The sequence below is a fragment of the Tympanuchus pallidicinctus genome, unplaced genomic scaffold (assembly GCF_026119805.1).
Source record: "Tympanuchus pallidicinctus isolate F22 unplaced genomic scaffold, pur_lepc_1.0 scaffold1, whole genome shotgun sequence".
Lineage (NCBI taxonomy): Eukaryota > Metazoa > Chordata > Aves > Galliformes > Phasianidae > Tympanuchus > Tympanuchus pallidicinctus.
The window spans coordinates 9958637-9986481 of NW_026294618.1; the positions used below are offsets into that span (position 1 = coordinate 9958637).

General features: G+C 42.8%; 1 protein-coding gene across 1 annotated transcript; it reads left to right on the forward strand.

Annotated features, from left to right (window-relative positions):
* Nucleotides 1–1983: 1983 nt before the first annotated feature.
* Nucleotides 1984–9559, forward strand: OSR1 (odd-skipped related transcription factor 1). The gene is made up of 3 exons (XM_052688934.1): nucleotides 1984–2327; nucleotides 7728–8420; nucleotides 8943–9559. The coding sequence occupies exons 2-3, from the start codon at nucleotides 7774–7776 to the stop codon at nucleotides 9076–9078; spliced, it is 783 nt and encodes a 260-aa protein (XP_052544894.1). The 5' UTR covers nucleotides 1984–2327; nucleotides 7728–7773; the 3' UTR covers nucleotides 9079–9559.
* The last annotated feature ends 18286 nt before the right edge of the window (nucleotides 9560–27845 follow it).

Here is a 27845-nt window from a genome sequence, read left to right on the forward strand (position 1 = left end):
CCCTCCTCCTTCCTCCCCCCTCCAGACGCAGAGATCCCTCACCGCTCTTTAGTTCTGCGCTTAAGTATTTAATCCGGAATGATGGGGTCTGTAATGGAAGTGCGATTTTGCTTGTTGTGCTCCCCTTACACGTGCAGGTATCATCGCCGCTGTCATGTTTTGCCATCCCCGCTGCCCTGTTCTATTTCTAAAGTGTTTCAGTTCATACAAGAGCCCACCCTTGTCTACACGTAAAATCTTCCTTGAAGGAAATAGAAACGTGCTCTTAGAGGAGTGCATCCCCTGCACGGTGCTGAGGGGCACTCGGGGACCCCACATTTTGCGTTCTGCCGGCGGCGCCCAGCAACTGGTTTTGGAAGGGCGAAGTTAGTCGTGGCCATCAGCTCCCAGCTTCGGCCGTGGGGTCACGCTTCGGACATTTCGATCCCTAGAATAAAAAATAAATAAGCGTCAGGTTTCAGGGGGAGGTAAAATAAAATAAGTCAATACAAAAGAAAAAGAGTAGACACAAGGAAGAAGGGAAAATAGGAAGAAAGAGAAAAAGAGAAAAGAAGGGAAGAAAGAGAGAAAGAAGGGGAGAGAGAAAGGAACAGCACGAAATAGAAAAGAACTGAAGGACTGGGACGGGAGAACGTCTTTGCTTTGCCTCTGCCTCATAAAAATGCCACTTGTTCGCAAAAGAAGCAGAGAAAATCCCTTCTCCCGCCCAGAGCAGTGCCGGACCCCGGACCCGTCCCCAAAACGGGGCTGCTGGGAGATGAGACGCTGGCTGAGCCCGCAGCCCCATCGTGTTTGTGAGCGCTCATCCTCCGAGGTGATAACACGACTGACGGCTACTTTCTTGTTGCTTTACATCTACATACATATATACATATAATTGTTTGTTTGCTTTTTCCTTCGCAGCTGGGTACAAACCACCAGTGACATGGATAATAAAAGTCCACACGCGTGTCCCTGAGCGTGGCACCGCGTTATGCCGACGGATCTGTCTTCGCGACCGTATTGTATTACAAGGTTCCTCGGGACGATGTAAAATACCCGAGCGAATTTTTTTTTTTTTTTTTCTTTTTTTTTTTTCCCACCACCCTAAAGGAGTGTGAATGGATGGATGAATAGAAAAACAAATAAGCAAGGAGATTACGGCCTCGGGATTAATCGTAAAGCAAGTTTAACTTTTTTTCTTTCGAGCGTTATTTTGCTTTGCCCGCTTTTTCCTGGCAGTCCCCTCCACGTTTCTCTATAGATCCCGGAGCCGCGGGCGCTCCGCGGGACTCCGCACGGCGCTGAACGCGCTCCGGGTGCGGGGAGAGACGGACCGGGCCGGGCCGGGCGATGAGGGACAGGAGAAGGCAGTGATTTGAGGGGGAGCCGGGAGGAAAGTGGGGTCAGGGAGGGGTGCTGGGGAGTGGGGCAGAGGGGTAGACACCTCACAGGTAGGCGCCTCCAGGGTGCACAACTTTGCGACCCCTAGAATTGTCTTAGAGGGAGCGGATCCCCCCCTCCATCCATCCTCCTCGCTTTGTTATTATTATTTTAAGGGAGGGGGGCTGTTTCTTTTTACGTTTTCTCTTCCTCGGAGAGCCCAGACCCTCGGGGAGACGCAGAGTTGCGACCGCACAGCGCCTCGCGGGGAGAGGGTCTGCTTTCCTCCATCCCCATCCTTTAACAACGCGCAGCGCTGCGCGCAGCCCCGCGGGAATAGCGCTCCTCCGGGGACCGCCGAGCGGAGGGGAGCCCGGGGAGACGCTCCGAGGAGAGGAGGGGGGCGGGAAGAGGGGACGGGATCACACGTTTGTGGGCTGCGAGCCCCGGGCTGCTGCTTGCAGGACAAGCGGCTCGAGAAGTTGTTCCTTCCCAGCCAGCAACTTTCTCCCCGCTTGCGCATGCCCGAAGTCTGGTGGGAGGTTGGAAAGGGGGAACGGGGAGGGAGGGGGGGTTGAAATAAGGAGGAGGCTGCAGGGAAGGGATCTGTTCAGTCTGAGCTCGGCTACTCCCGGGCGCGTTCGTACCGCGGCATACGCTCACGGCGCCGGGAGGGAGAACACCTCCGGCAGCCGCAGCACCTGGACACCTGGCCCGGCTCGGCTCGACCCGGCCGTGGAGAGCGGTGGGGTGGGTGTGGGGACGGAGCTGTGCCCCCGAGGCCGGTGGAGGCACTGACCCACGGCCCCGCTTTTTTTTTTTTAATACTTTTTTTTTCTCGCTTTTTTTTTTTTTTTTTTTTTTTTTTTTTTTCATTTTTCCTCGTTATTATTTTATTTCACCAACTCCGATTTAGCCCGGGATCTTTTAACTGCTGCCAGCGGTGGAGCACAGATTGGGATTAGGTAAATAAAAAGAACAATTCATTTCGTTTGTTATTTTGTTTTTAGCAAAGTCTCGGGGTCGCGTTCATCGATCCAAACACCTTTTCTCTCCCTCTCGCCTTTCTTTCTTTCTTTCCTTCCCCCTCTCCTCACCCTCCCCATCCACTCCGGATGGTGCAGCAGCACTGGGGACATTGCAGCTCACGTGAGGAGGACGCTCTCCCCAGGGCGGGCGGAGGGCTGGGGCAGCCCGCACACGGGGCTCGGTGTTCTGATGCTATTTAAAGGTTTGCTTTCCCCTCTCGGGGCCGTTTATCCCCCCTCATGGAGAGCTGTGTTTTTAATCCAAGCTAAAAATGACACAACGAGAGCAATCCAGAGGTCTGATAGTACTTTATGGGTTTGAACGCTCGGCTTCTCTGCTCTCTCGTCTGTCCTTTTCTTTCTTTTTTCTCTTTCTTACTTTCTTACTTTCTTTCTCTTTTTCTCTTTCTTCTTTTCTTTTTCTATTTTTTTTTCTTTTTCTCTTTTTCTCTCTCTTTCTTTTCTGCTCAACTTTTCGAGTTCCAGGCTCTGAGAACCGTTCTATTTCTCTCCAAGGCCGTAACAGAAATGAATCCGATGTTTATAACTGTCTGAACGGACCAAAACAAGTTCAGTGTAGGGAGAAACTGGGCTCCCCTCGAGGCCGAGCCTATGAAGTGTCCGTGCAAAGCCGAGGATTAGAACATAGTTGTTATTTCTGGCTTTTGGGGAAGGAAACTACTAAAAATCGGGCGTATTGCAGCTCAGCAGAAATCTGCGGGGGTAACGTAAGCAGGGCGGGGGGTGAGAGCCGTGTCTCGGACAGGTGCACAGTGGACTCAGGCTTAGCACGTCCGAAACTCGCTTAGAAAAGAAATCAAAGGGCCGTCCCCAAAGCAGCACTGCGCTCGGGAGAGGAGCGGCCGCAACGCGTTGTGCCCGGCGCTGCACCGGGAGGTCGAGGAGGGCTGAACCGCTCTCGGCCGGTCCCAGGGCTGTGCCCCGACGGTGTCACTCCGAAGGGTTTAACCCCCGACCCCGCGGAAGCGGAGCGGTACGGAGGGCAGAAACGCCGCTTGCAGCCGGGAGAGAGGAAGGGCGTTTCTCTCGGGGGAGAAATCCCGACTGACTCCTGTATGGGGGCTTTTAGACACGCGTGGTGTGTGTGTGTGTGTGTGGAGGGGTGTTTTAACAACACCGAGAACTCCCAAAGCAACCTAAACACTTCTGCAGGGAGCGCACAGCGGGGCCGCCCTACGGACCCCCCCGCGCCCACTGCCCGCGTGGGGCTGCGCTCCGCCCGCAAAGGCCCAAAGGATGGAGAGTTTGTGTCAGTCTGGACGGGGGGGGAGGGTGGGTGGAAAGCTGCCCCCGGGGAACCGCGGTCGAACCCCGCTTCGTATTATTATCGCGAGGCTGAAATCCACCGCATTCATCAGCGTTCGCGGTGGTGGTCTGGCGAAACTTGTCAACACCGATTTCGTGATAAAATGTGAATGATGATTTTATAAGGATCGAGCGGAGATATCCAAGGCACATGCTGACTGAGCCCTTCCAGTGCTCATTAATGTTAGCAATTAACTCTTTCACGCTCAATTAGCCGCGAATAAACCCGCTTTAATAGATTCTGCACACTTCATTAATACTTCGAATCAATCTGCGCTGAACAATGCTCTTTATTGCCCCGGAGCACAACGTTCGGGTAATGCGGAGCCAAAGGGCCGTTTCATTCCCTTTCTAGTGACTTTCCCAAATACAGATACAGTTGTAAGCTCCATTTTCTCGCTTAAACTGATAGGAAGGAAAAGCTTCGTCCCGCAGAGGGACGAAGCAGCGGAGACCCGGTGGCAAAACGCCGCACAAGAGGCGCGATAGAGCCTAAAGGACCTCAATGCCGGACCTGAAAGGGATCAGAAAGCGGCGACTTTTCCTGACAGATGAACCTGATCCAGTTTGTGGCTATCCCAAGAATGCAGCGTTTTATGCCCGCTACTTTATCATGTTTGTAAAAATAAGCAACGTTCTCAGGGCAATTTACCTCCGCCGCTCTCCCATGTGGAACTAATTAACAAAGCTCATTATTTATGGTCAGGTATTTAATATAACAAATATCCCTTTCAAAGGGCACATCGGAAATTGATAATTCAAGGTAGAAAGGAAAAAATATCGCCTGGCCACGGGGTTACTTCAAAATCCATTTAATTTCGCTTCTCGCTGTGTAACCGGCTCCGTTTTTCCTTTTTCTTTTCCTTACTTTCCTTTGTATTTATTATTATTATTATTATTTTCGCATAGGAGAGGTAGAATTTAGTTTGGAAGGTTTACAACGGTCTTAAAACAATGGCAACTGGACAATAGCATTACGGTATCTTCAAACAGGACAAAGGGTAAGAAAACTGGAGGCAGATGTAGGCTTTCAAGTTTATGATCCTATTTGTGCAGGATAAATTTATCTTGGCACGAGTGGGTTTTGTTTCAGGCAGAACACGGTGGTTTGGTCTCAATTACTTCACCGAGCCACTCCGTGTTAGAATTAAAAAAGAAAACAAAACCCTCGCACTGTTTTATTACGGTTGGGGGAATTGAAGCAAAGCGCTCGTGGGATCTTCTGAAGGAAATAATAATAATAATAATAATAAAAGGCCTGATAAGATCTGTTTACACGGAACAGAAGGAAAGGTGGAGGTGACACAGAAATCAAAGAAACGGTGATCTGTGTGAGGGAGAGCGGAGTCACCGCGCTGGGACGCGCTTTGATGTCCCAAAAGAAGGGACCTCACTATGAAATGCTCCGCGCTCCGTCTGTGCTTCTGTCCGTCCCCGGTCGCAACAGAGCAGAAGTGTAGCTTACATTGCTGGAAAAGGGCCAAGAAACTCGTAGTAACGTGAACGCTCTGCTCCCACCTCCCGTTTGCTTCTTCTATCTCGTCTCCCTTCCCCCCCAACCCCCCCCTCTCCCCCTCTTTTTTTCTTATTTATTTTTTTTTCCTACTTCTCCTTTTTTACTCTTCTATTTTCCTGAAACAGAACTGTTCCAGCGAACAAAAAACAACCGCGAGGGCAATGGATGGTATTGCCACTGTGCTGCATTTCTCCTTGGCTTCTGCCCCCTTCTTCTTTGGGAAAATAGAAACAGACTTATTATTGTTATTATTAATTTTGTCGGCAACAACCAGTACAAATCCACATAGCAGATTAGTGCTTTCTTATTTCAAATTAAATGTTTTCTGTGAATCCAAAGTAAGGCAGTTGAGTAAGCCCAGAAACTCACTCCTTTTGCAATTGCATGTTGCATGCTTGAGGGATCTGGGAGTACCCAGCCAGGAAAATAGACGCAGAGCCGTTGTGATGAACAGAAACAGACACTGCAGGTACCCGGACCAGAGGGTTTTCCGTTTGTTTTGTTCTCGGGGGTCATCGCTGGAGGCATTTGTGCTGGGGAGAGGACATGCCTTAGCGTGAGGGCAGCGCTAAGAACAAGAAAAGCTTTTCCCCAGCCGAAGGATACAACGGTCCCGTTGGATCGCCAGCCCTAAATAGTTAAAGAAATAAATAAATAAAACAAAGAGGAGAGGGAGGAGGATTCAACGTGTTGGTTCTGAAATCAGCCACTATGCAAAATGAATCCTGCAATTTGGGGAAGGGATGGGGGGGAGGCGGGGGAAGCCAAAAAGCAAAATCTCACCCTCTCTTATTCTGGGTCATTGCGATGGAATTCCTCTACGGTTTGGCTCTCTCTTCCTGCTGCTGATTTATGTAGAGTGGTGTGAAAGGTGGACCTGGCATAGAGAGCTGCTCTGAGTAAGATTCTCACTCTCACACCCTCCCATCCGCAGCATCTCACTCCGGGCAACTGCCCACGTATAAATCAGATTTGTTTCCCTGGTCCTTAGACCCCTTTGGCCACCAGCGTGCCTCCTGTTCCCTTGTCTCCCCAGATCAGGAGGGCAATTAATGCTCTGCAGCACTTTGCTGCTTCTTTTTCTCCAAGAAGCTTCATTCTTCACATGAGAATGCCATAGGGCCCTGTTGGGACCCTGTGTGAATCTTGTGGGAATCCTTAAGGGACTCAGGATCCCTTTAAGGACACCTTACAGGACTCTATGTAGATCCTATGGTGATCTTAGGAGTACCCTATGTGTACTCTATGGAGATCCTAAGGGAAAGGATTCTCTCTGAGAGAAAATCCCAGAGTGGGATTTTCTGGGTGGAGTGAGAACAACCTACGAGCTGTGGAACAAAGAGGATCCTTGGGGTGCAGGGCTACAATGCCTCCAAAAGCTCTGGGTGCTCTCTCACAACACAAAGAGGAGAAGCTCTATCCCCACTGCCAACCCTACGGAGGCATCTCCTGCCTAATGGTTGACAGTGCTGAGGGCTCAGTTTGCAGGCAGGGCCAGATGTGCCTCCCTATTGCTGTCTGTTAGCATTTTCCCCTCCATATTGTAGGATGGAATGAGAAGGGATCTGGCCTGGAGGAGAGGCTGGGGGCTTGGCAGCACCCTGAAATGCAGAGCAAAGTGGTGGCACTCAGCCTGGAGAAGGACTGTGGCCCTGCAGCTGGTGGGCTGGGTGTCTGCACGGGAATAGTCCCTCCAGCCCTTGCCTTTTTCCCTTGTGAAGGGCTTTAATTAAGCAATTGCCTAGACTGTGATATGGGCTGGAAGCCAGGCATTTCCCTGTAGAGAGAGCAAATGGCACTGAAGTTTTGTCACCCAGATGCAGCCTTTTCCCATTTCTTTTTGTGGTATATAGAGGGAGTTGGGTTTTTTTTCTTGCTGTTGTTGCTTAAAAAAAAAAAAAAAAAAAAAAAAAAAGAACAACCAACAAACTTTAAGGGCATTATCTGTTTGAATGAGGCAGTATGAGCAGTTCTGAGTACCCAACAAGCCCAGATTCAGAGGGCTGAGGGCAGACCATGAAGAGGTGAGCGACCTGGAGCAGCAAGCTCTCTGCAACTCAATCCCACACCTCCTCAGAAGTGAGGGCTGAAGGCAGTTTTGGAGGGCAGACTGAATGAACAGTATCCCATCATTTTAGAAAGACTGAGAAGGGCTGATAGCTATCTCCTCGCTGTCCGTCATCAGGGACACTCTTGGCACATGGATGCTGCTGTTTAGGTGGGGGGGAGGGAAATGTCTGTGGATGGAGCATGATGTTGCTGTGCGAGGGATCGGGAGAAGGAGATTCTGGAGATCCATGTGGATACATTTGCAGTCAAGAGATGATCAGACTTCTCCAAGCTCCAAGTCCAAGACAATCTCCTTCTGCGTCTTTGTAGAGGGGCATTAATAAGAAATGAAGTGAGAAATTCCTTTTGCTATTAACTTTATATAAATCCATCTCTCTTTCTTCTCCCCACATTTTTTTTTTTTTTTTTCTCTCTTTTTTTTCCAGATCTTTTCCTCCCCTGTTCCCAAGATCCTCCTCCTAAGTGGCCACCATGGGAAGTAAGACTCTGCCGGCCCCAGTGCCTATCCATCCTTCCCTCCAGCTTACCAACTACTCCTTCTTGCAAGCATTCAACGGGCTGCCCGCTGTGCCTTCTGACCACCTCTCCAACCTCTATGGCTTCAGCGCCCTGCACGCCGTACACCTGCACCAGTGGACTTTGGGCTACCCAGCCATGCATCTGCCCCGTTCCTCCTTCTCCAAAGTGCCCAGCGTATCGAGCCTGGTGGATGCACGGTTCCAGCTGCCCACCTTCCCACTCTTCCCACATGTCATCCAGCCCAAGCAAGAGGCTGCTAACATGACCCTCAAAGCTAAACCCCGCTTTGATTTTGCCAACCTAGCAGTGGCTGCCACACAAGAGGACCACTCTAAACTGGGACAGGTGGATAGCCAGGGCTCCCCGCCAGGGCTGGGGTCTTTGCTTGAGGTGACTAAACTCTCTCCGGAGAAGAAACCCACCCGGGGAAGGTTACCATCCAAAACCAAGAAGGAATTTGTGTGTAAATTCTGTGGCAGGCACTTCACCAAGTCGTACAACCTTTTGATCCATGAAAGAACCCACACTGATGAACGGCCCTACACATGCGACATATGCCATAAGGCCTTCAGAAGACAAGATCACCTGAGAGACCACAGGTAAAGTTCTTCTCCTGTCCATTTTTCTTGTGTATCTGTGCTTTCCTGGTAACCCACCTACAGTCATAAAGCAGTCAAACTTGTAAGAAAGGCTGTGTCCCCAGCTGGGCAGCACTGCTCATCCTAAGTTCTTTATCCAGTGCTGGTAGGGAAGCTCAGATCACTCACTTGTAGGAGAAGCCTGTTAAACCTATCCACCCTACAAAGATGACCTCCTCAGCTTCCACAGACATTTTCATTTTCTGCTCGCATCCCCGTAGCCTTTACCTTTGTGATCACTCTGTGAAGACAGGCAGCCTTGTGATCCTGAAGTTAGTCAGAAATACTTTATCCCTACAGAAGACCCTTGTGTGCCTCTAGCACCCCTCTCTTATTGCCCACATACATAAAGCTGATTGCCAGAGTGTTGCATTCCGGCACTCTTGGTCTTAGTGGTAGCTGTAAAAATCTCTGGAGTGTTTTCTATCAGTGCTGAGTTCAGGCCAGTTGTTTCTGACATCTTGATTGTTTTTCTCTTCCTAGATATATCCATTCTAAAGAAAAGCCTTTTAAGTGTCAAGAATGTGGGAAAGGATTTTGCCAGTCCAGAACACTAGCTGTCCACAAGACACTGCACACGCAAGTAAAGGAACTGAAACCTGCCAAACTTAAGTGCTGAAGCTCCGACTTCTATGAACTTTTCCTGCCCTTCAGATTTTACACCAAAACCAGAACAGAAACAAAACTGTCAGGATGGGAGCACAGAACTTTGCATTTTTTTTTATTTGTTTGTACTTTAGAAAGAGCAAAATCTCCCCAAGAAGCTCACTTCTTAAATTGTGGATGAAAAGATTACTTGGCGTTTAAAACATGCATGAATGACACAGAAAGTGCTAGATGTGTGGCTTAGATAAACTTTATGCCAAAAGGTGGTGCTCACGTGTCGGACAGAAATCTCCTTAAAAACCAAACAAAAACCTACAATACCCACAAAAAAAATCCCCCACAAAAAAATCCCAGCAGATCCCCCTGACCCCTCCCAACTCGTAACTTCCAAAAGTATTACTTAAAAAAAAAAAAAAAGAACAAACTCTTATTTTATACTTTTTTTTTTTTTTTTTTTTTTTTTTTTTTTGACTGTATAAAGCTTATTATTTTTACACTTCAGGAAATACAGAGAATTCCAGAAGATGGTTAAGAACTGCAATGTTGGTTTCTCATCATAGCACCAGCAGGACAAGGAGAAGGGCAACTCACAAATCTTGTTTGCTACTTTGTCTTCTTGAAAGAAGAAAAATAACTTTTGGAAATGATCGTAGATGTCTTGAGTGAGGAGTCCTATAACGTGCTGGAAAATGAATCCAGGACTTAAACCTGAGGGTCCCCAGTGTTGGGACAAATCAGCGTCCTTGGGACGTGGAGACCTTTCTTTTTGCCTTGTGGTCTAAGCATGCTGCGAGGAGGTTTGTCACTTGTGGACTTATTTAAAAATGAAAAATAAAAGCAAAGGGAAGAAAGACGGCAATGCATCAAACTGTGCACAACGTGGTCTGCGTGGTACTTCGTGCGTCCTGATGAGAAGGAACAAATCTCAACCTGAGAGCGTATTTTTCTAAAATGCTGGCTTTCTGAACAGTGTATTCAAATTAAGAGACATTCCAGTAAGTTTTGTTTATTAAAAGGAAAAAAAAAAAAAAAAAAAAAAAGTTGTATGGCTGTTTGGCACTTTATGCTGATTATTGGTAATTGACATTTATCACTGGATTGTGTGTGGTTTTTTTTTTTTTTTTTTTTTTTTTTTTTTTTTTTTTTTTTTTTTGGGGGGGGGGGGGGAGGGGGGGGGGAGTTTGTTTGTTTATTTTTTAAGTATTAAAATAAATCGTTATTTTACAGGCAAGCCTGCACGGATTACCTATGTGTTCATTTGGTTTCGAGTCTCTTCCCCATCAAACTGCCTCTGTCAGTATTCAGAACTTTTTTTTGTTTTCCTAAGTGATCTCAATATTTCCTCAGCGCTTATTTCTAACGACCTCGGAAGCTCAGGATCTTTACCCAGACGTTTGCCCTCTCCTTTTTTTTCTACCCCTCCGCCCCCCACCCCCCACCCTTTTGTTTTTTTTTTTTGGTAAAAGCTCACAAAAGCAAACAGATCCGTAGGGTGTCAAATCATTATGCTGCTGGCGTGGAAAAAAAAAAAAAATCGTCTTGGGTAACTGAATCTTAGGTATTAGCTGATAAGACGAGGTGTCAGAGGTGTTATGACACAAATCAGATGAATAATGGGCGAACTGTTAGCGCTTACACAGCCCGAAGGCGCAGCAGGCAGAGCGGCCTTCGCACCCGCTTCCCTTCACTTGTCGGGAATTGGGGCATTTTTCAGTCGCATCTTCACCCTTCTTGGGGGCGGCCATAGATTCCCGGCAGCTGTCTTAGATCAGAGATGTTTATTCCACAGCGAAACCGCTTTGGATAGAGACGGGGGAGAGAGCGCAGAGCGAGGGCATCCGCCTGAGCCTTTGAAGAGCCTCTGGTCGTTCTCTCCCGTCTGCTCGGCAAAGCCCAAGCCCTCCACTCTCGTCACAAGGCAGAGTCCCGAGATAAGAGAAGCGTCTTGCACATGAGCACGGTGACACGTCCGAAGTCACAGCGGACCTCCTCTCGCGTTTCCGAAGCTCGGGTGCCCGACCCCGCTATCCGCCCCATCCAAAGCGGTTTTTTTCCCCCTTCCCCGCTCCGCTTTAAGAAGATATTTCTTTATTTGGTCAAGGAATCCTATCTGCGACAGGAGAAAAGTTGTGGTTCTAATTCTCTTAACGTAAGGAGGGGAGAGGGGAAAGAAACTTCTCTCCCCGCTTTTTATTTTATCATTATTACTGGTATTATTTTAATTGGACACCGACTCGAGCACAGCGTAGCTAATTTAGATGCACTTGTAAGACGGGTTGCAGAGTCCACCTTCAGCACAGAAAGGCCATTGCGAAGCATAGCGTGCCGAGATGGCACATCTAGTTCTGGAGGCTGTGGGAACCCGAGTCGGAAGCCAGCTAGCTTTTGCTTCTCTTCCCATCGCCGTCCGCTTTCCAATCCGCGCAAAGGCTTTTGGTTTTGTCTTAAAAGGCATCTGAGAACCAACTGTTAGGAATAAGCAAGGAGTGTGTGAAGGGGGAATCACCCCAAACCTGTAGGAAGCCGGAATAGGCTCCGACAACGAATAGCAGCCACCGTGAGTCGAGCGCGGTGATGTGCGCGGCGCTCCCCAGGGGAATCCTGAGCAGAAAACCATTCGCTCTTTGCCGAACCGAGTCGGGCCGCGTTCTCTCGTGAATCGGAGGGACGGTGGGGGAGCGTGCAATTTGCAATGTGTTCGGTCCCCGAAGGGTTTGCGCAAAGCACAGCGGGAGCGGCCGCCTCTCCGCCGCGCCAGCCGGTGCCTGCGGAGCTTCCCTTGGATAAAGGCACTCGCGCCCGCCGGCTTTCCGAGCGGACTCCTCCTGCCGCCGGCGAACGGCGCTGCCGGCTCGGATGCGCGACGCTGAGCGCCTGTCCGAGAAGGGGTGCGCAGTTCCGGGCACTGCCACGGCGCTGGCTGCCAGCCTAAAGGAGAAGCAGCTCACCCCAACCCCCGCCGTTCTCCTTTTTTTTAAAGGGAGATACAGAGAGAAGGCTCCCGCTGAGCCCCCTCCCCCCTTCTCCCTGCAATCTCCTCGCGTCACTTATGCAGCAAGAAAAGGCAGCGGCACGCACGCGGGGTCCAGCAGCGAAGGGAAAGCGAAGGGCTCTGTCGCTCGGAGTCAGTATTTTAAGGATCGTGACTACGAGGCGGCCCTCCGAGTCGGGTCCGAAGGGAGGGAGGAGGGAACGCAGGGAGGGTCACTTCGCTGCGGCTTTCCCACGGTCACACCATCATCTCTTTAACACCAGGATAACGAAACACCCGTGGAGAGGTAAAAAACCGCGGCAGCCCTGGGAACCATTGTAACCGCGGGGTCGTGAGGTGGATAAGCCACTCCTCCCAGCTGGGCATGAGAAGCATTTCATTTGTATAGCTGAAGCCTGCTGATGTGCCTGCCAAGAATTTCCCTGGACATGTATTTTTATGTGCAATAAAACAACAACAACAACAAAAACAAAAACAACAAACCCCCAAAACAACACACCAGAACTGTCATAATCAGAATTACAGATGTATTAAAACTGCATAGGCATACCGAGCACAGGATGCACACACAGCCTCTTAACATCATTTATACTAAATGTAGATGTGTGTCCATTTCCTCTTCCCAGAAGGCCACTTTCTACTGCGTGCAAACAAAGGCTATCACTCTGGTCACATTCTCAGCTGCACTGGTGAATAGTTTGCCTATTTCTTCCAGTGTTTTGTGTTTTGCTAGGCAATATCAGTGCAGTGATTCATGACAGCCAGAAGAGATAACTCCTACTAACCCTAGAATAAATGAAGAGAAATACATGGGAGATGTGCCTTTAGAATCAGGATCACAAATAATTAAAATGATTAATTATCTCCCCTTTTCTTTTCTCTTTGCATGTGTTTTAATTTGACAATCATGCAGTGAATAAAATTTACTCAGGCCTCTGCCTGCCAACTGAGAGTTGATTCTGTTTCCACAGTTGCTTTGAATTTTGCATTTTCATCAGGAAAAGAATCACTGAACGGGAGTTTGCAAGAGTAAAAACCAGGGCATGGTTGTCTGTTACTGCAAGATTTACAAGGGAAACCCCATTTTCTATCTTCTTTTTTTAACCATTACCAGTTACAGGAGAAAATGTAAAGATGTCTTGGCACATCTCTCTCTTTCATTCCCCCCTTTTCTTTTTTTTCCTTTGCATTCCAGTCATTCTTTTTCTGCCCATAAACTGTTGCTCTGCAAGGGCCTGATTCTACACAGTCTGCTCTTCTTTTGGATTCAGGAAGAAACTGTGTCAAATGGGGTCTTCATAGTGTACATTCATGGAAGAGAGCAAAAGCCTTTTTCAGAATGTGTACTGGAACAGTGAACACTGACTTTTCAGCTGTGGAGTACATATGTGTCTGAGAAGGGGACCACAAATCATTGGGTTTTTAAAGGTTCCACATGAGTTGTATATTAATCCCATTTCCCCGGGGATGGATTAATCCCAGCTTCCCAGTTGTGTGGCAACAGAAAATGCTGATGGGGTTGTGGCAGGGAGAAGGGAGATGGGGAGGGGGAAATTACAAATATATATCACAGGAATACGAGGCCTAAGTGGTCAGGAGCTGAAAGTGCTTGACTTTCAATACTTTTTCTACCTCTGTCACCACCTGTGAGATGAAGCAAACCACATCAGCTCCCTGTTTTGTTTTTGTCATCTGCAAAATGGGGATAATGTTGCTCCCTTTGCTCCCACGTGGCCTGACACATTCTTGTATAAACTCTTTCTCAATCCTACTGAAGCAAGAGGAGCTATGCCAATTCATACCTGGGCAGCTGAAAGTAGTGGCTGACCTGGGAGATATAATAGAGCGTGCAAGACAAGTTTATATTCATGTGTAACTCCTTTTCAGTCCTGGCAGATTTGTTGAGAGATGCAGTCCTACAGCCCAGCACACATTTCTTCCCTACATTCTTATCCAGTGACTATACAGGAGGAATGGCATGGGCCAAAATCACCCCTAGTAGGACTCCAATGACAGACAATCACTGATCTTTATAGGAGCTTTTTGAATGAAGTCAATTGAGTTTTACAATGACTGAGTTTGGCCACTTGCATATTTAACTGCCCAGAGATCTGCAGCAGTGAAGGAAGCATTCCTTGTCTTGCTAAGTATCATTTCTGATGTGGAGATACAAGCTAAGTTGTTGACCTGTTTTGCACAGTTGGATTTATCTCATTTAAACTTAAGGATCATAGAATCATAGAATGGCCTGGGTTGAAAAGGACAACAATAATCATCTGGTTTCAACCCCTTGCTATGTGCAGGGTTGCCAACCGCCAGACCAGGCTGCCCAGAGCCACATCCAGCCTGGCCTTGAATGCCTCCAGGGATGGGGCATCCACAGCCTCCTTGGGCAACCTGTTCCAGTGTGTCACCACCCTCTGTGTGAAAAACCTCCTCCTAATATCTAACCTAAACCTCCCCCGTCTCAGTTTAAGACCATTCCCTTTAAGACTATCATCTGAAATGTGCTCAGCATCCAGTTGAACATAAAAAAACTGTCTCAGCCACCCCAAAATACTGGCAGTTTTCAACAAAATGTTGTATTTGTTCATACTGCTCCATGCAGCAATGTGCCATGGGTACCCAGCAGATGTGTTTACACAACACAGGGCAGCACTCTGTGTAAATATTAGCACAAAGCTTGCAAGTTTCAGCATGGTACTGTGATGGAGTTGTTTGGTTCTACTCTTCATTGGGCATAGTTATTCTAGAATTCATGTCACAGTCATACAGTTGTGCCACTTCCAGTTCACATCCCCCCTTAGACAGCTCCTGGTACTATATCTTTCCACTGTCAGCTACAGTTGATGAGAACATGGGAAATTACCAAAGGGGATGTCCCTTCCTCCACTAAGGTAGAAGAGAGGAACTCTAAAGCCGTAGTTTTAGAACTGGGGAGTCTTCCTTGGGAGGGCCCCTCTCTCTGTTGACAGTATGAGGAATGCAAAATTACTTAGAGCTGTTGCCTAAGCCTTAGATGACTCAAATGAGGTAAGATCCATTCTTCTGTATGTGACCTTTGAATGCTTTTCAAATATAAATCCATTATCCCTTGGACAAAGTACACTATTTAAGACCTCTTAGTGCATACCAAGATCTGATCTATTTTTGTTAACATTGCATTTTCATTGGTATTGCATTTTTGAATGGGAGATGACCACAGGCAAATGGAAAGCTTGGAAAGATGACAAAGGTGACAGCATGATTGGTCACTGATTTATTCTTACATGAGCAACAGAATACTCTTGATCTTCTGCATGCACATGCCAATAATTTAAAAATATCCAGACTTTCACAACATGGTTTGTGTACTGGGAGGCATTAGGTTTTTCTCTTCTGTGAATGAACAATAGAAGTTGTTCATGGTTGCACCAGAGCAGTCTTTAGCAGAGATCTATTTCTTGATTTACAAGATCCAAGGGAAAATAAATTTTCTACTTCTGTTGATAAAACCTTTCAGTGATGGTTGCTGTCACTAGACTAAGAGATTGTATCCTATTTCTCAGATGGATCTTTCTATATTTAATGATATATCAAATGATCCATAAGAGCACTTGTCTGAGTATATTCTTTTTTGTACATTCTTTCTGTCAACTTTCTAATGCCTTTTTTTTGTTTGTTTGTTTGTTTGAGTTGTTTTAGAATCAAGAGTTAATACTGAAAAGTACAGAGAAATTAGTTCAAGAAGTATATACAGGGATACTTTTGATAAACTCTGAGGAAATATATCAGAATTTGAAAGTATGTAAACATACATACATACACCAATACATACATACATATATGCATATATATCTATTCAATTTTATTGATTATAGAAGCAAGAGATAATTGGTAAATATTAGTTGGCAGTATGCCTTCATTTTATCAGTGAAGCATATGGTTTAGCAAAAATGTCTGGATTTTTTCTGTTTTGGTAGTTTTACTTGAGTCTACTATTGCACTACATTTATAAAATATTTCTGCTAGCATTATATATATATATACATATTATATATATATATTCCTAACAAAGTAGCTGTTAAAAAACAAAACAAAGCAACAATTTCATCAATGACAATGATTACTGTCTGTATACAGAGTTTGTCACTACTAATCAGTTACCCAACTTACAAGGTCTATTGATTGTATGTTCTTATTTTGTCTCACAGGGAAAGTGTCAACTTGAACTGTTAGTCCTAATGTGTGCTGTGGTTCCAAGAGGCACCTCAACTGTTTCTCAAGGGATGAGTGTAATATTTATTTTCCTGGTTTGCCACTTGCTTTCTGTCTTTGCTAACTCTTTGGTGCTGGTAATAGCATTTGATTTTCAATATTACTTGTGTGAAATAATAACATCTGAGTTTATAAGCTTGTTCAAATCTTTCAGCAGCTGGGCTTGACTGAATCAAGTGGAGCTATTCTAGTTTCACAGCAGAAGCTGTGAGAAGAGAATGGAGCCTACTGTTGGTTTTATTGGAGTCACAGAACCTACATTCCCGAGTCCCACTGACACGTTTTGTCTTTATTTAATTTATGTTTTATTTTAGCACTTTGTCTTCTTTCCAGTGGATATATCAGCTCGTACCAGAGTTCTGAAATATAGTTTGTCTCTTTTCATTCTTCAGTCCTTATTTCTAAGACTGTTCCTTTTCATCACCATATGTTAATACTTCTTCCCATGTTCCTTTTGTGCTTCTTCAGTGCTGCTAGAATTGCTACTGTGCCTATCTAATTTCTTAATTTGTATTTCTGACTCTTCAGCATCTCTTTAATTTACCCAAATGTTGCTGCAGCTGAAGTTTTATTTGTCACAACATTGGACCCATTGATTCTATTCCAACTTGATTTTTTTCTTTCTTACTTCCTCCACTTGGCTACAAAAAAGTCTCAGGTATGGTTTCAGAGGGTAGAGGAGAAAACTTCCCAATACATAATGATGAGCATTTTCATGACCCTTGTTGACCTTTGTTACCCACCACAGCCTTATATAAGACTGGTCAGATACATGCCCAGAGGAAGGAACATGCTAAGCAGAATGCCAGTGGTACATAACTTTGTAGGGAATTAGACTTTTCCTCTGCTAGGTAAAATTCTCTTCCAGGCACTTTCCCCTCTTATTAATTCCACACTCAGCCCTCACAAATAGCACATATCCACATTTCTTTCCAAGCTTGCATAGGCTGCTGAGGCCACTTCAGGGCTTCAGGTCAGTGCACAGCCATCTCTATCACATAGACTTCTGTGCTGGTTGTCTCATCTGTGTACAGAGACCACCTGCAGCCACATGCTGCTGAATCTTCCAGTCTGACTCTGATCTAGTATGACTGGAAAATGTTCATAATGTGTCTGGCTGCACTATCAGGAGGTCTTCACGATGGACTTTTTTCATGTGCAGTGGGTTTCATTTCAACTGAGCAGAGACAGCTAATTGGACTGGATGCATTTTTATTTCAGAATTTATTGATCTGAACTTTACAGAAGTTCCTTATTGCACCCAAAATAATTATTTATTTTCCCCTTCAAATGGTAATTTTTTTATTATTTGCAATATATATTGTCCATGCTTATAGGTTCTTCTTCTTATCTGTTTCCTAACACGACTGTTTCTTGGCTTATATCAGCATTCTTAGGAAGTACATAATCTATGGCAGAGTGGGTATAAAATATGGAATCCACACACTTTTGAGAATGACTTTCATTGACTTCCTTGGAACTGCTGGTTAATTTTTGTGGTGCCTATTGTGTGTTCTTTTTCAGATTCTTCTTTAAAACACAGGTCTCTTGGAAAATATCTTCTTCAACACTTTACAAACAGCTCTGGCTTGCACCACTCACCAAGAGCATCGCTGGCTGTCTATTGATCATCCAGTGAGTTTCTGGACACTGTTGATATACCAGATTTAGACTGTGTGTTGAAGACTGCCATGTACAGGACTGAGCACACTCTTGGCTTCTGGTCTTAGCAACCAACAAATAATTTAGAGTCTGGATATTTGGTGATCGCTAAAGAAGAATGACTCAACTAGCCCTCTACTGTGGACTTCTTCATTAGCACAGATGTAGATCCAGGCCAAGAACTGGTTTTTCCTTATGCATTTATTTGGTGGCCACTTGGATACAGCTTAGGAAACAGTTAGTGTTTCTCCAGCAGTTGGGAAATGTTTACTTCCAGCTGTTTATTTCCCTCAACGGATTAATAAGCCTATTTCAAAGTGCTGCAAAAAGGAAAAATGAGTTTTTGAAAAGGGAAAGGAAGAACATCCAGTGACAGAGTGTTTTCGTCAAGTTCCCTTTCTCCTGCATCACAAAGGAAGAGTTTAAATGGGAGGCTCAGAGCTTCCTTGACTTTCCAATGTGCCTAATCAAATATGTAATTTATCAAGCATAATGAAATAAACTACATCAGTTGAGGAAAAAGGGAAGATAAAGCAGATGGAGTACTTCATCCTGGAACAGAACCTTTCCATTTAATGGGTATCAGCCTGATTATCACATTACGGAAATAAGACTAACTTTCTGAAAAAAACTGTAATCTAAATAAAACAGTCAACAGGGGGGACTCAGTGCTTGGTGCCATTTACTCAAAGACTTTGTGACTCTTGGAGTCTCCTCCTTTGTTCTCTGGAACATTACAGTTTAAGAATTTCTTTTTTTTTTTTTTTTTTTTTTTTTTTTAAGTGAGATCTTATATTTACTGGGAATTTTGTGACTTCTGAGTATGATCATAAAGGAGAAACATCTACTGTACGGTTGCCTGTCAGGTTCATGAGATAAATTGTTCAGTCCCAAGTGGATGTCACTTACTATTTTGTTCTCCAAGAATGTAGTGTGCAGGTTCCTTTGGATGGATATCTTGCTAAAGGAAAAGGAACATACATAAAGTTGCTCATCAAGGCAAAGCTCTCGTTACTGTTTTGGCAGTCCTTTGGGAACAAATTGTTACATTAGAAGGGACTGAGCAGTGAACAAGTGAAAAAAGTTATCCATGAAAGCTTATTTGCCTGCAACCCGAAAGCCAAGCAACCAATCAGACATTCTGGCTGTAAATGTGTGCAGTCCTGCTGTATTTCTGTGAGCTGTTCCTGCTACTGAAGAGAATATGGAAGACAAATGATCAAGAGATGATTGGCTAAACCTGGAGGTGTGAATATAGATTTAGGAGTCAGTACTCCAAAGCCAAACTCTAAATTTACCATGTAAGCACCAAGCTAATGGTGTCCCAGTTTTCATGGATAGCGTGCCAGAAAGTCCCAATTGAAGTCTGTTGGCTGCAAGTTCTTAGCACTTACAGTACTGATTTTGGCACTTAAATTCAAGATTGCTAGTTGACTTTAGTAGAGCTACCCAGTTTATAAATCACTCTTTTCATTTGGCCCAATGTTTGTGGATCTCCAGATGGAGAAGAGTGTGACCCAAAGGTGGATTTGGCAACTCCAGTATGCCTTAGGTCAAACATCTGTAAGGAACATGTGTCTGATTTCCTTACGACTTCATCATTTCAGTAGACGGTGTATTCAGTACAAAGTTATATCTGCTACCGAAATAGCTGAATGCAAATACCAGGAACCTCTGGGAAATTTTAGCTAATAGGAAAATAATCTAAAACAAATTCATCCTGTTATTCAGCCAGGAGAAAAGAAATGAAAGTAAAAGGACTTACTGATCTAACCAAGTAGGCACAGAAGTGAATTCTCTCTAGGATTTTCTTTTTAGGTTCTCCAACCTCCCTTAATTTAATGAGCAAACTAGGTCAACAAGACAGTCTTGTTATGAATAAATATATGCCACAGATTTACTAATATAAAAGCATGTGGGCATTCAGCATCATTCACTCTCTGCTGAGGTAGCTGTGGCACAGCAGCTCTAATATTGGACTCAAATCCTAATTCAGACATTCAGCCTTATGAGTCAACAACATGCAACTGCTGTAACGAGAACCTAATTGTAGAGAAAGAAAGGTGCAGTATCGCAAAAGATTAATTAGCCCTGGTGTCAAGTAGGGGTACAAGAAGTAATACACCCATTTTTTGAGTTCCTGCACTTGGATTTTATGCCAGTATAAAATTCAGAAACTGAATTGAAATGTGGAAAGCTTTGTACCTCACTGTCATTACAGTTCCGATATACTCTCTTGTACTCTCCATTAAGACTGTTGAAAATGAAAACAGTTGCAGAATTCTGACAGGTCACAGACGCTGTTTTCTTCCCATGCTGTCTCTTGTTTTGAGGAAGGTTTGTTTGAGGAAAGAAAGCTTATTTGTTATTAGCTTGAACTGGTAATTGAAAATCTCAATAGACCACAAAAGATAGCAGTGCTTGTTATGAATAGTATTTTATTTTTACATGTGATGAGTGAGGATCTTCAGAGGAGACTTTTCCCCCCCCTGCCCTGCCTTCTCTTTTATTTGTTCTCTAGATATGAAAGAACAAAACCATGAAATTAAAAACATTTGATTTAATATAGCAATAAATGCCTTAACGTTAGTCCTAAAAAAAAGCTGCTTTTCTAATTCATGGCCAAAAGCTCATTGCAGAATAACTTCTTGGAACACAGGTAACATATCTTATGAAACAGATCAAAAGTGAGTGGTTTGCAGAAAGGTTGAAATGTGTATGTAGAAACAATTTGCATATTTATAGAAACAGAAAACACAATAGAAATGAAGAAAAGGATATGCAGAAATATAGTTAAGAGTATTTATGTTGAAATTATTCACTACATTTGGAGACTTAAGAGCTATGAAAAATACTCTCGTATTTCCTCCTGTAGACATAAAAGGGCATCTAAATCAACTTATCCTGAATTTTAACCTGTCTCTTGATACTTCTGATTAAAAAGTCTGGATGGTTTTTCTTCTTAAGTCTAAGAATCCAACCAGGGTTCTAATCAATGATCAAATTAAGTGAATTCTGCAATATTCTGCAATATTGATTAATTTTGAAGCAGCAATGCTTCAATTAAAGCTCATTTCATTATTTTAGGGTTTGTTTTTTTTTTCTGCTTTCTTTCTCTCTCTTTTTTTTTTTAAATCTTTATTTTTTATTTACTCTTGTTGGAAGTCTTAAGATATAAACTGAGTTGCATTATTGACCATATCACTCTTTACGAGCTTGTGTAGCAGTCTGAAAAGCCAACATGCTTGCACACTGGAAGGTGATTAAGATATTCTAAGTGAGGCATTTTCAAAATTATATATATATATATATATATATTGATATATATATATATATATATCAGTTTTTTGGTTTTTTTTTATAGTGCTGGTGTCAGAAATTACCTAGTCCTGTTAATAATACATGACAATCTTGAAATCAGCATTGATGATGATAGGAATTTCTCCTGAATATGCACATATAAACAGGTGTCTGCATGGTGAGGTGCTGGAACAGACTGCCCAGAAAGGTTATGGATGCTCTGCCCCTGGAGGTGTTCAAGGCCAGGTTGGATGAGGCCCTGGGCAATCTGATCTACTACTTGGTTTAGTGGCTGGCAACGCTATCTGTGGCAGGAAGGTTGGAACTTGATGATCCTTTGGACCCTTTCCAGCCCAAACTGTTCTATGATTCTACGATTCTCCCTGGCTACATTTATGTGAAGTGTGGGGAACTCCTAGTTTAGGTGGTGAAGGTTAGTGGTTTTACAGCTGTCTAGTGGATAGTTTCATGATATTTTAAATCTTGGGAAGGATTAGTCCCCCCCAGATGCTGACCAAGTAGTGGAAGAGGTTAATTTAGGATTTAACTCTTCCACATATTCTATTGAAGTGAAGTCAGGAATGATTTATTGGAGAAGAATTTGCTGCAAAACTGGAGTTGCTTTAAAATAAGGCGTATGAGGAGCTGATTGTACTGAAGACTTCTCTGCTACTTTATAGTATAGGCCATCTCATAATATTCCAAATTGCAAAGTTTTTTTTGTTTTTCTTGATTTTTAAAAAAATCTCTTCATTGTGGAAACAGCTCATGGTAATAATGGTCACATATCTGCCCACCTGAAGACAGTGTTCTACATGTAGTGCCTTGAAGAGATGTGTAAATCAATAGCACTTGTGATCCAGGTTCAGCAGGAAAATGAATCACAACTCTGTTCAGTCTATCCTCTGTTTCCATTTACTATTGATGTTTCTATACCTGCAGCATATCAAGCCACATACTTGTTGGCTCAGTGTTTATTTCTGACTGGAGCCAAAGGATGGCAAAAGTTGAGAAATTGAAAAGTATATTCAGAATTTATTTTAAGCATAACATTAAATTAGTCAAACTAATGAACAGTATTTGCTATTTGAAAGTATTAAGCTGCTTATGTTGTCCAGATGGTGTTTGCTATGTAAATTGTTTGTAGACAGCCAATATTTGCTTTTCAAACTATCACTGGTTGGACTGACTGCCTGGCACTATTCCTTTTTCCTGATCAGATGTGTGAGCAATAGTTCCAATGAATATTTTTGCAGTTTAGGGTTCCACAAATACTTACATATGTGTTCTTCAAATCCGATGTCTCTGAATATTTGTTCCAGCAAAATTGATGGAAATATTGGCTAAAAGATATTAATTAATGAAAAAATCAAAAGGATATTTCTATTCAAAATAAACTGCACAGTTTTCCCCAGAGTACCACAGATACCCACTTTCTGGTGACAGACAATACAGATACTTGAAATAAATATACATAAATGAAACAATTGGATTTTATTTCCTGCTTTCAAACTGTGTGGGTGGCAGTTTATTCTCTTCTCGTATTCCAACTGAGTCAGATTCAAGTTGGACTGAACATATTTGCATCATGCCCTTATTCTTGTGAAACTGGGGAATTACAGAAAGGGGTCTTTTGGCAGGAGGAGGTACAGCTTTTAGAATAAGAGTCTGCAGCGGTGGAAGAACTTGGATTACTGCACTCACACGTTAGTTAGGTGGTGTTTGGTTGCTCAACTCATGGCAGCAAATTAGAAGAGAAACATCTTACTTTGTTTTATTTCCAGACACAGATCAATGAATGCCTTGCAAGGGTCAAATAAATAGCTAACAGCACCTGTTAGCAAAAATCATGATCATGCTGAAGGGTTTAAAGTCAAATCTGAATATTTCAGAATTTCTTTAGTCAATATCCACATCCAGGACTTTGTTCCAAAATGCAGTTTGAAAATAAGAGATAAAATACTTTAATATCAATGGAATTTTCACTACAAGCTTTTATATTTATTGATATACACACACATATATATATTCATATATTCTATATCCATATATTCATATGCTCATCTATATTATATGTAAATAAGAAACATTCTACTTTAATTTTTATTTGTATTCTGTAGCCACAATGTCTGTGAAAGCTGGCTGGAATATGAGTTACATTTTGCATATGTGAATTTATTGCTTTACCCTACTGTAAATAACAGACTAGAGGTTTGAGTTCCAGAGAATCTAGCATTAATGTCTTGGATAGATCTGAACAGCAACATATATAGTTTGAAGGTTACATCTGAACTGTTCATAGCTGATAGAGCAAGTAGGTCTTTAGATAACATGATTCTGAAGATACATCTGAGCCAGCATTTAAAGAGGGCCAGGGATTGCCCTATTACTGTGAAGCCAACTGGAACTTACGAATATATGGTTAAAACAAACCATTAAAACTTCTACTGTGACAACGTCTTAACTCATATGTTATTAAAGAAATTGCAGTGTTAGAGATGCAATTGTTTCAACTGTTTGTGATGTCTGAATGGATGGTATACCTCAGAATGTTAATCATCCTGACTTTCACAGCCTCGTGTAAAAAATAAGCCTAGATGAAGCTTCTTTTTGAGTCTCATCTCTAGCAATATGGCAAGGTTGTGGGAATAGGCCAATGAAGCACCATGGAGTAGAGGCTTCCAAAGTTGATGGGATACAAGAAAAAAGGGAACGTCTTCTTAGAATATAAAACATAGAACAAGAAATGTATGCCATTCTCTCAAAGAGCAAGTTACTCATAAGACAATATCTAGAAAAGTCTTTGTCTCTATTAAGCAGAGGCTCCTTCCACTGCTCCTAATTGCTAGACAAACTGGTTTACAAGAAACTTAGCTTTCTTCTATCCAGGCAGATTTGCTATCTTGCATTCAACAGTTTTCTTTTATATAGACTTGGACTGTAATGTTACTTATCCAGTTATTTTTTTTTTTTTTTTTTCCCTCTACCAAGCAGTTAGATGCATAAATCTGTCCATCTGAATACTTGTTTGAAAGTCTGTTTTGAGATTTCCCAATTTTCTCAGAAGTATGGTCAAAGGGGTTGAACAAATGAAGTCTGAAGCTTTTGTGGAACTGTGATGTGTTACATCACCACTGAAGTCTGTCCGAAACCTGGAACTTTGCTCTACGCCCTGAGTCTGAATTCATTATTGCTAAGTGAATAGCTGAGAAGCAGGAGAGGAATCTCTTGTTTCTATATAGTAAGAAATAATTGAAACATGGTTCCCTCCTCTTTCAGGCTGTTAAGACATGGCTGAGCCCAGATTTAATAACTTTTGCAGAATTTATCCTTAGTGTGTTTTATCCAGTGTGGGAGAGAGAGACCTCCTTCCTAGAAAGACATCACACACCACTGTAATTGGCAACATGTGCATTACACGCACAACTTAAAATTAAATTGACATGCCTGAGGGATTCCATTTGTGTCATATCTAACCTACCACAAAGTGAGCAGCAGAGCTAGGCCATGCAGTGCTTCACTCACTCCCATAAAGCTGCAATATGGGAAAGTGGGAGTTGGTGCACAGGATTTGTTCCCATAATTCTGTTAACTATACTGAAGAAATTTATGGTCATCAAAATGAGTAATAATGGCCAAAAACTAGAAGTGTAATGATTTCTTTCCATTCTTTACATCTTCTGATGTAGCCAGTGCTACTTGTTGCTGAAGGAGGTTACTGGGCAACTGATTCAGCAGCTGACCTGGCTCACCACGCAAATTGCTTCTAAGAAAGGGCTTGACAACAAAATTAAATAAATGGATTATTAATGAGAATTAAAAAGACAACTGGCGTCTAAAGAAATGTACAAACCCATAAGCTAACACAGTGATTTCTAAAGCAACTATGACATAGAGTCTGATCTTGTAGATGTTTTTATGCACAGGGATTACAAACCAAAAGAATCTTGTTGGCCTCAGTCATTGCTCCTTTATGGTCACAATGACGTGTAGCAGTGGGCATCATGTTGCACAGCTTGATCTTCATGTTGCCATGCACTGCCAAAAAGAAAAAATCTGCATGCATACACACTGCAATAATTATTTTAAAGGGAACAGGAGTGGGCATTTGCAGTTCATCTGTCAGTAACTGACAGAAAACGTTTTCTTGCCTTAGAAGATACTTATATTTAAAATATTTTTAGCTGGAATAGTAATCCCCAACTATTTTTAAAAAAACAAACTAATTGGAAAGAACTGTTTATCACAGCCCAGCATTCCCAGAAGGGGAATCAATTTATATAAACATGTTAAAACTGACCTTTTTATGAAATGTTATGGAGAACTGAGAAGAGAACCACAACAGATCTTTATCTTATGTTCACTGTTTTAAAAGATCAATGGTAGGGTGAAGACTGAGGCTAGTTATTGCATATGTTTTAGATGTGAATGCTAAGGTCATCTAAAATCCACTGCCAAAGCCGCTGTTACTGCTAGTAAAATATAAACTGATGTTCCATGGCCCTCATTATATGCTCAGTATGAATATGCTTCCCTTTCCATATAAATCACTATGAATGCATCTATCAGTTTATCCACTGAATGTCATTGATCACAAATGTAGATGAAATGATGAAAACTGTAAAGAAACCATTGTGAATTATTGATGTAGCCCCTAAGGGGGAAAAGCAAACAAACAAACAGCAAAATAAAGATATATTTTGAATTTACTATGTGGAAATTCTCTGTTGAAAAGTAACATTAGTATGCACGTGCGCAGATTTGTTTTTAATGCAGTTTAATCTAGTAAATTAACACGCAGAAAAGTAAGTTAAAAGACAAATTATTATCTGCAACCTCTATTTTGCTGTTAAAAAACTTGTCACTTTTAAAGAAACTTCCTCTGCATTCATCTTAACCAAAGAGGACAATCTTGGCAATGTTGAGGTCAGTGGCAAAATTGCCATGAAATCAGCAAAGGTGCAATCTCACTCAGCCTTACTGTTCTCAGGCAGAGATTCCCTTGAGTAAGTACTACAGTACTTTTTTTCCCTCACTAAATGAAAGGCTATTATGCATGGCCATACACACATAAGAAAGATTGAAACTTCCTCCTTCTGTCATGACCTTTGTGTACGAAGTTGAAAATTCTGTTTACATTGTTTTTTCATCTCCTTTATGTCCGCACTCTCAAAGATCCAAGAGCTATATTCAACAGTGTATTCCACAGCCTTCCAGTATCATTCAGGAGCTCACCGTCTGTCTGACCTGATGTTCTTGATATTGATACAGATGTTTCTTCTGAGCACCCAGTTACTGCAGAAAGGTTTCAGTTTTTCTAAAGCACTTTCTGTCTGCTAGAGATCTCAGCTTTCAGGCTGAAGTTCTAAAGTTTCCCTATAGCCAATGTAAAAGCGAGGCAAATCTTTAAGCAGCATCATTATTACTAACACACATAAATTGGAATAGATGGGATGTAGCAAAAGAATTTTCCAAAAGAGTGAAGCACATGAAAATTTTGGAAAGCTCAAGATAGAGATTATCTAACCATGTCCTAGAAAGTGTTTTATTTATAAGGTTGCCCAGTAGCATTGCTCTAAACTAAGATAATCACTGTATAAACAAGATTTTTGTAAAGAGTGTGAGCTTTCTTTACTGAGGAATTGAGTGAGAGAGGAAAGGTAGAACTAGCAAGGAAGAAGGGACAGGAAAAGGCTGACAGAAAAAAACAAGGAGAGTGCCAAAGCAAGGGAGATAGTGTTTGTGTTTAAAAGAACTTGAGGCTATGCCAAATCAGAATTTTCTTTTGCAACTTGAGAAATGAAATAACTCTTCATGAGCACATATCAGGGACAGAGGGAGACACTGCAAGTTCACCATAACAGTGCTATTACAAGGTTGGAAAAAGAAGGCAGAGAAAAGAAATAAATAGCTATTGGCTGTAATGAATGGAGAAAGGTTCACTGAAGAGACTGTGAACCTTAGCAATTCCTCTAGTGAGACTGGATCAGGCAGATGGTTATTAACAAAACCTAGTAGCAGGAAAAGGATTTCATAACGCTTCTATTCTAGCACAAGTAAATAAATCAATGAAACATACATAAATAAATACATAAACATGATATCCAGCTGGTGTGTTTTATTAAGCTCTGAGTTTGTAGTAGGAGGTTTCTGGAAGTCAAAATTCTTTGAAGCTTAGACATGTAAATGGCTGAACTAAAGGGGTGTACTGAGACTGAACAAGTTCATGAGTTCTTAGAATGTCACAAATACAGTTTGCATGGATTTACATGGGAGTTGAGCTCAGCCCAAGTTGTTCAGAGCTTTTAGTTTCAGCGTGCTGAAGTCAGGTCTGCAGGAGACAATTGCTGCGGAAATGTAGTAAATGTGGGAGAATATTTTTCAAACTTTTATCTCCAGTGAGATTAAATCTGGATACTGCATGTGTAGACTGTAATTACATTAGTCAAATCACAAAAATCTATTTGATTTGGTGCCATAAACTACTAGAAATTTAATAAATTACTTATGCAGGTCTTAAATATGGTATCTGTTTGTGGGCTTCATATGTTAAAGAATAGCCCTCCTCC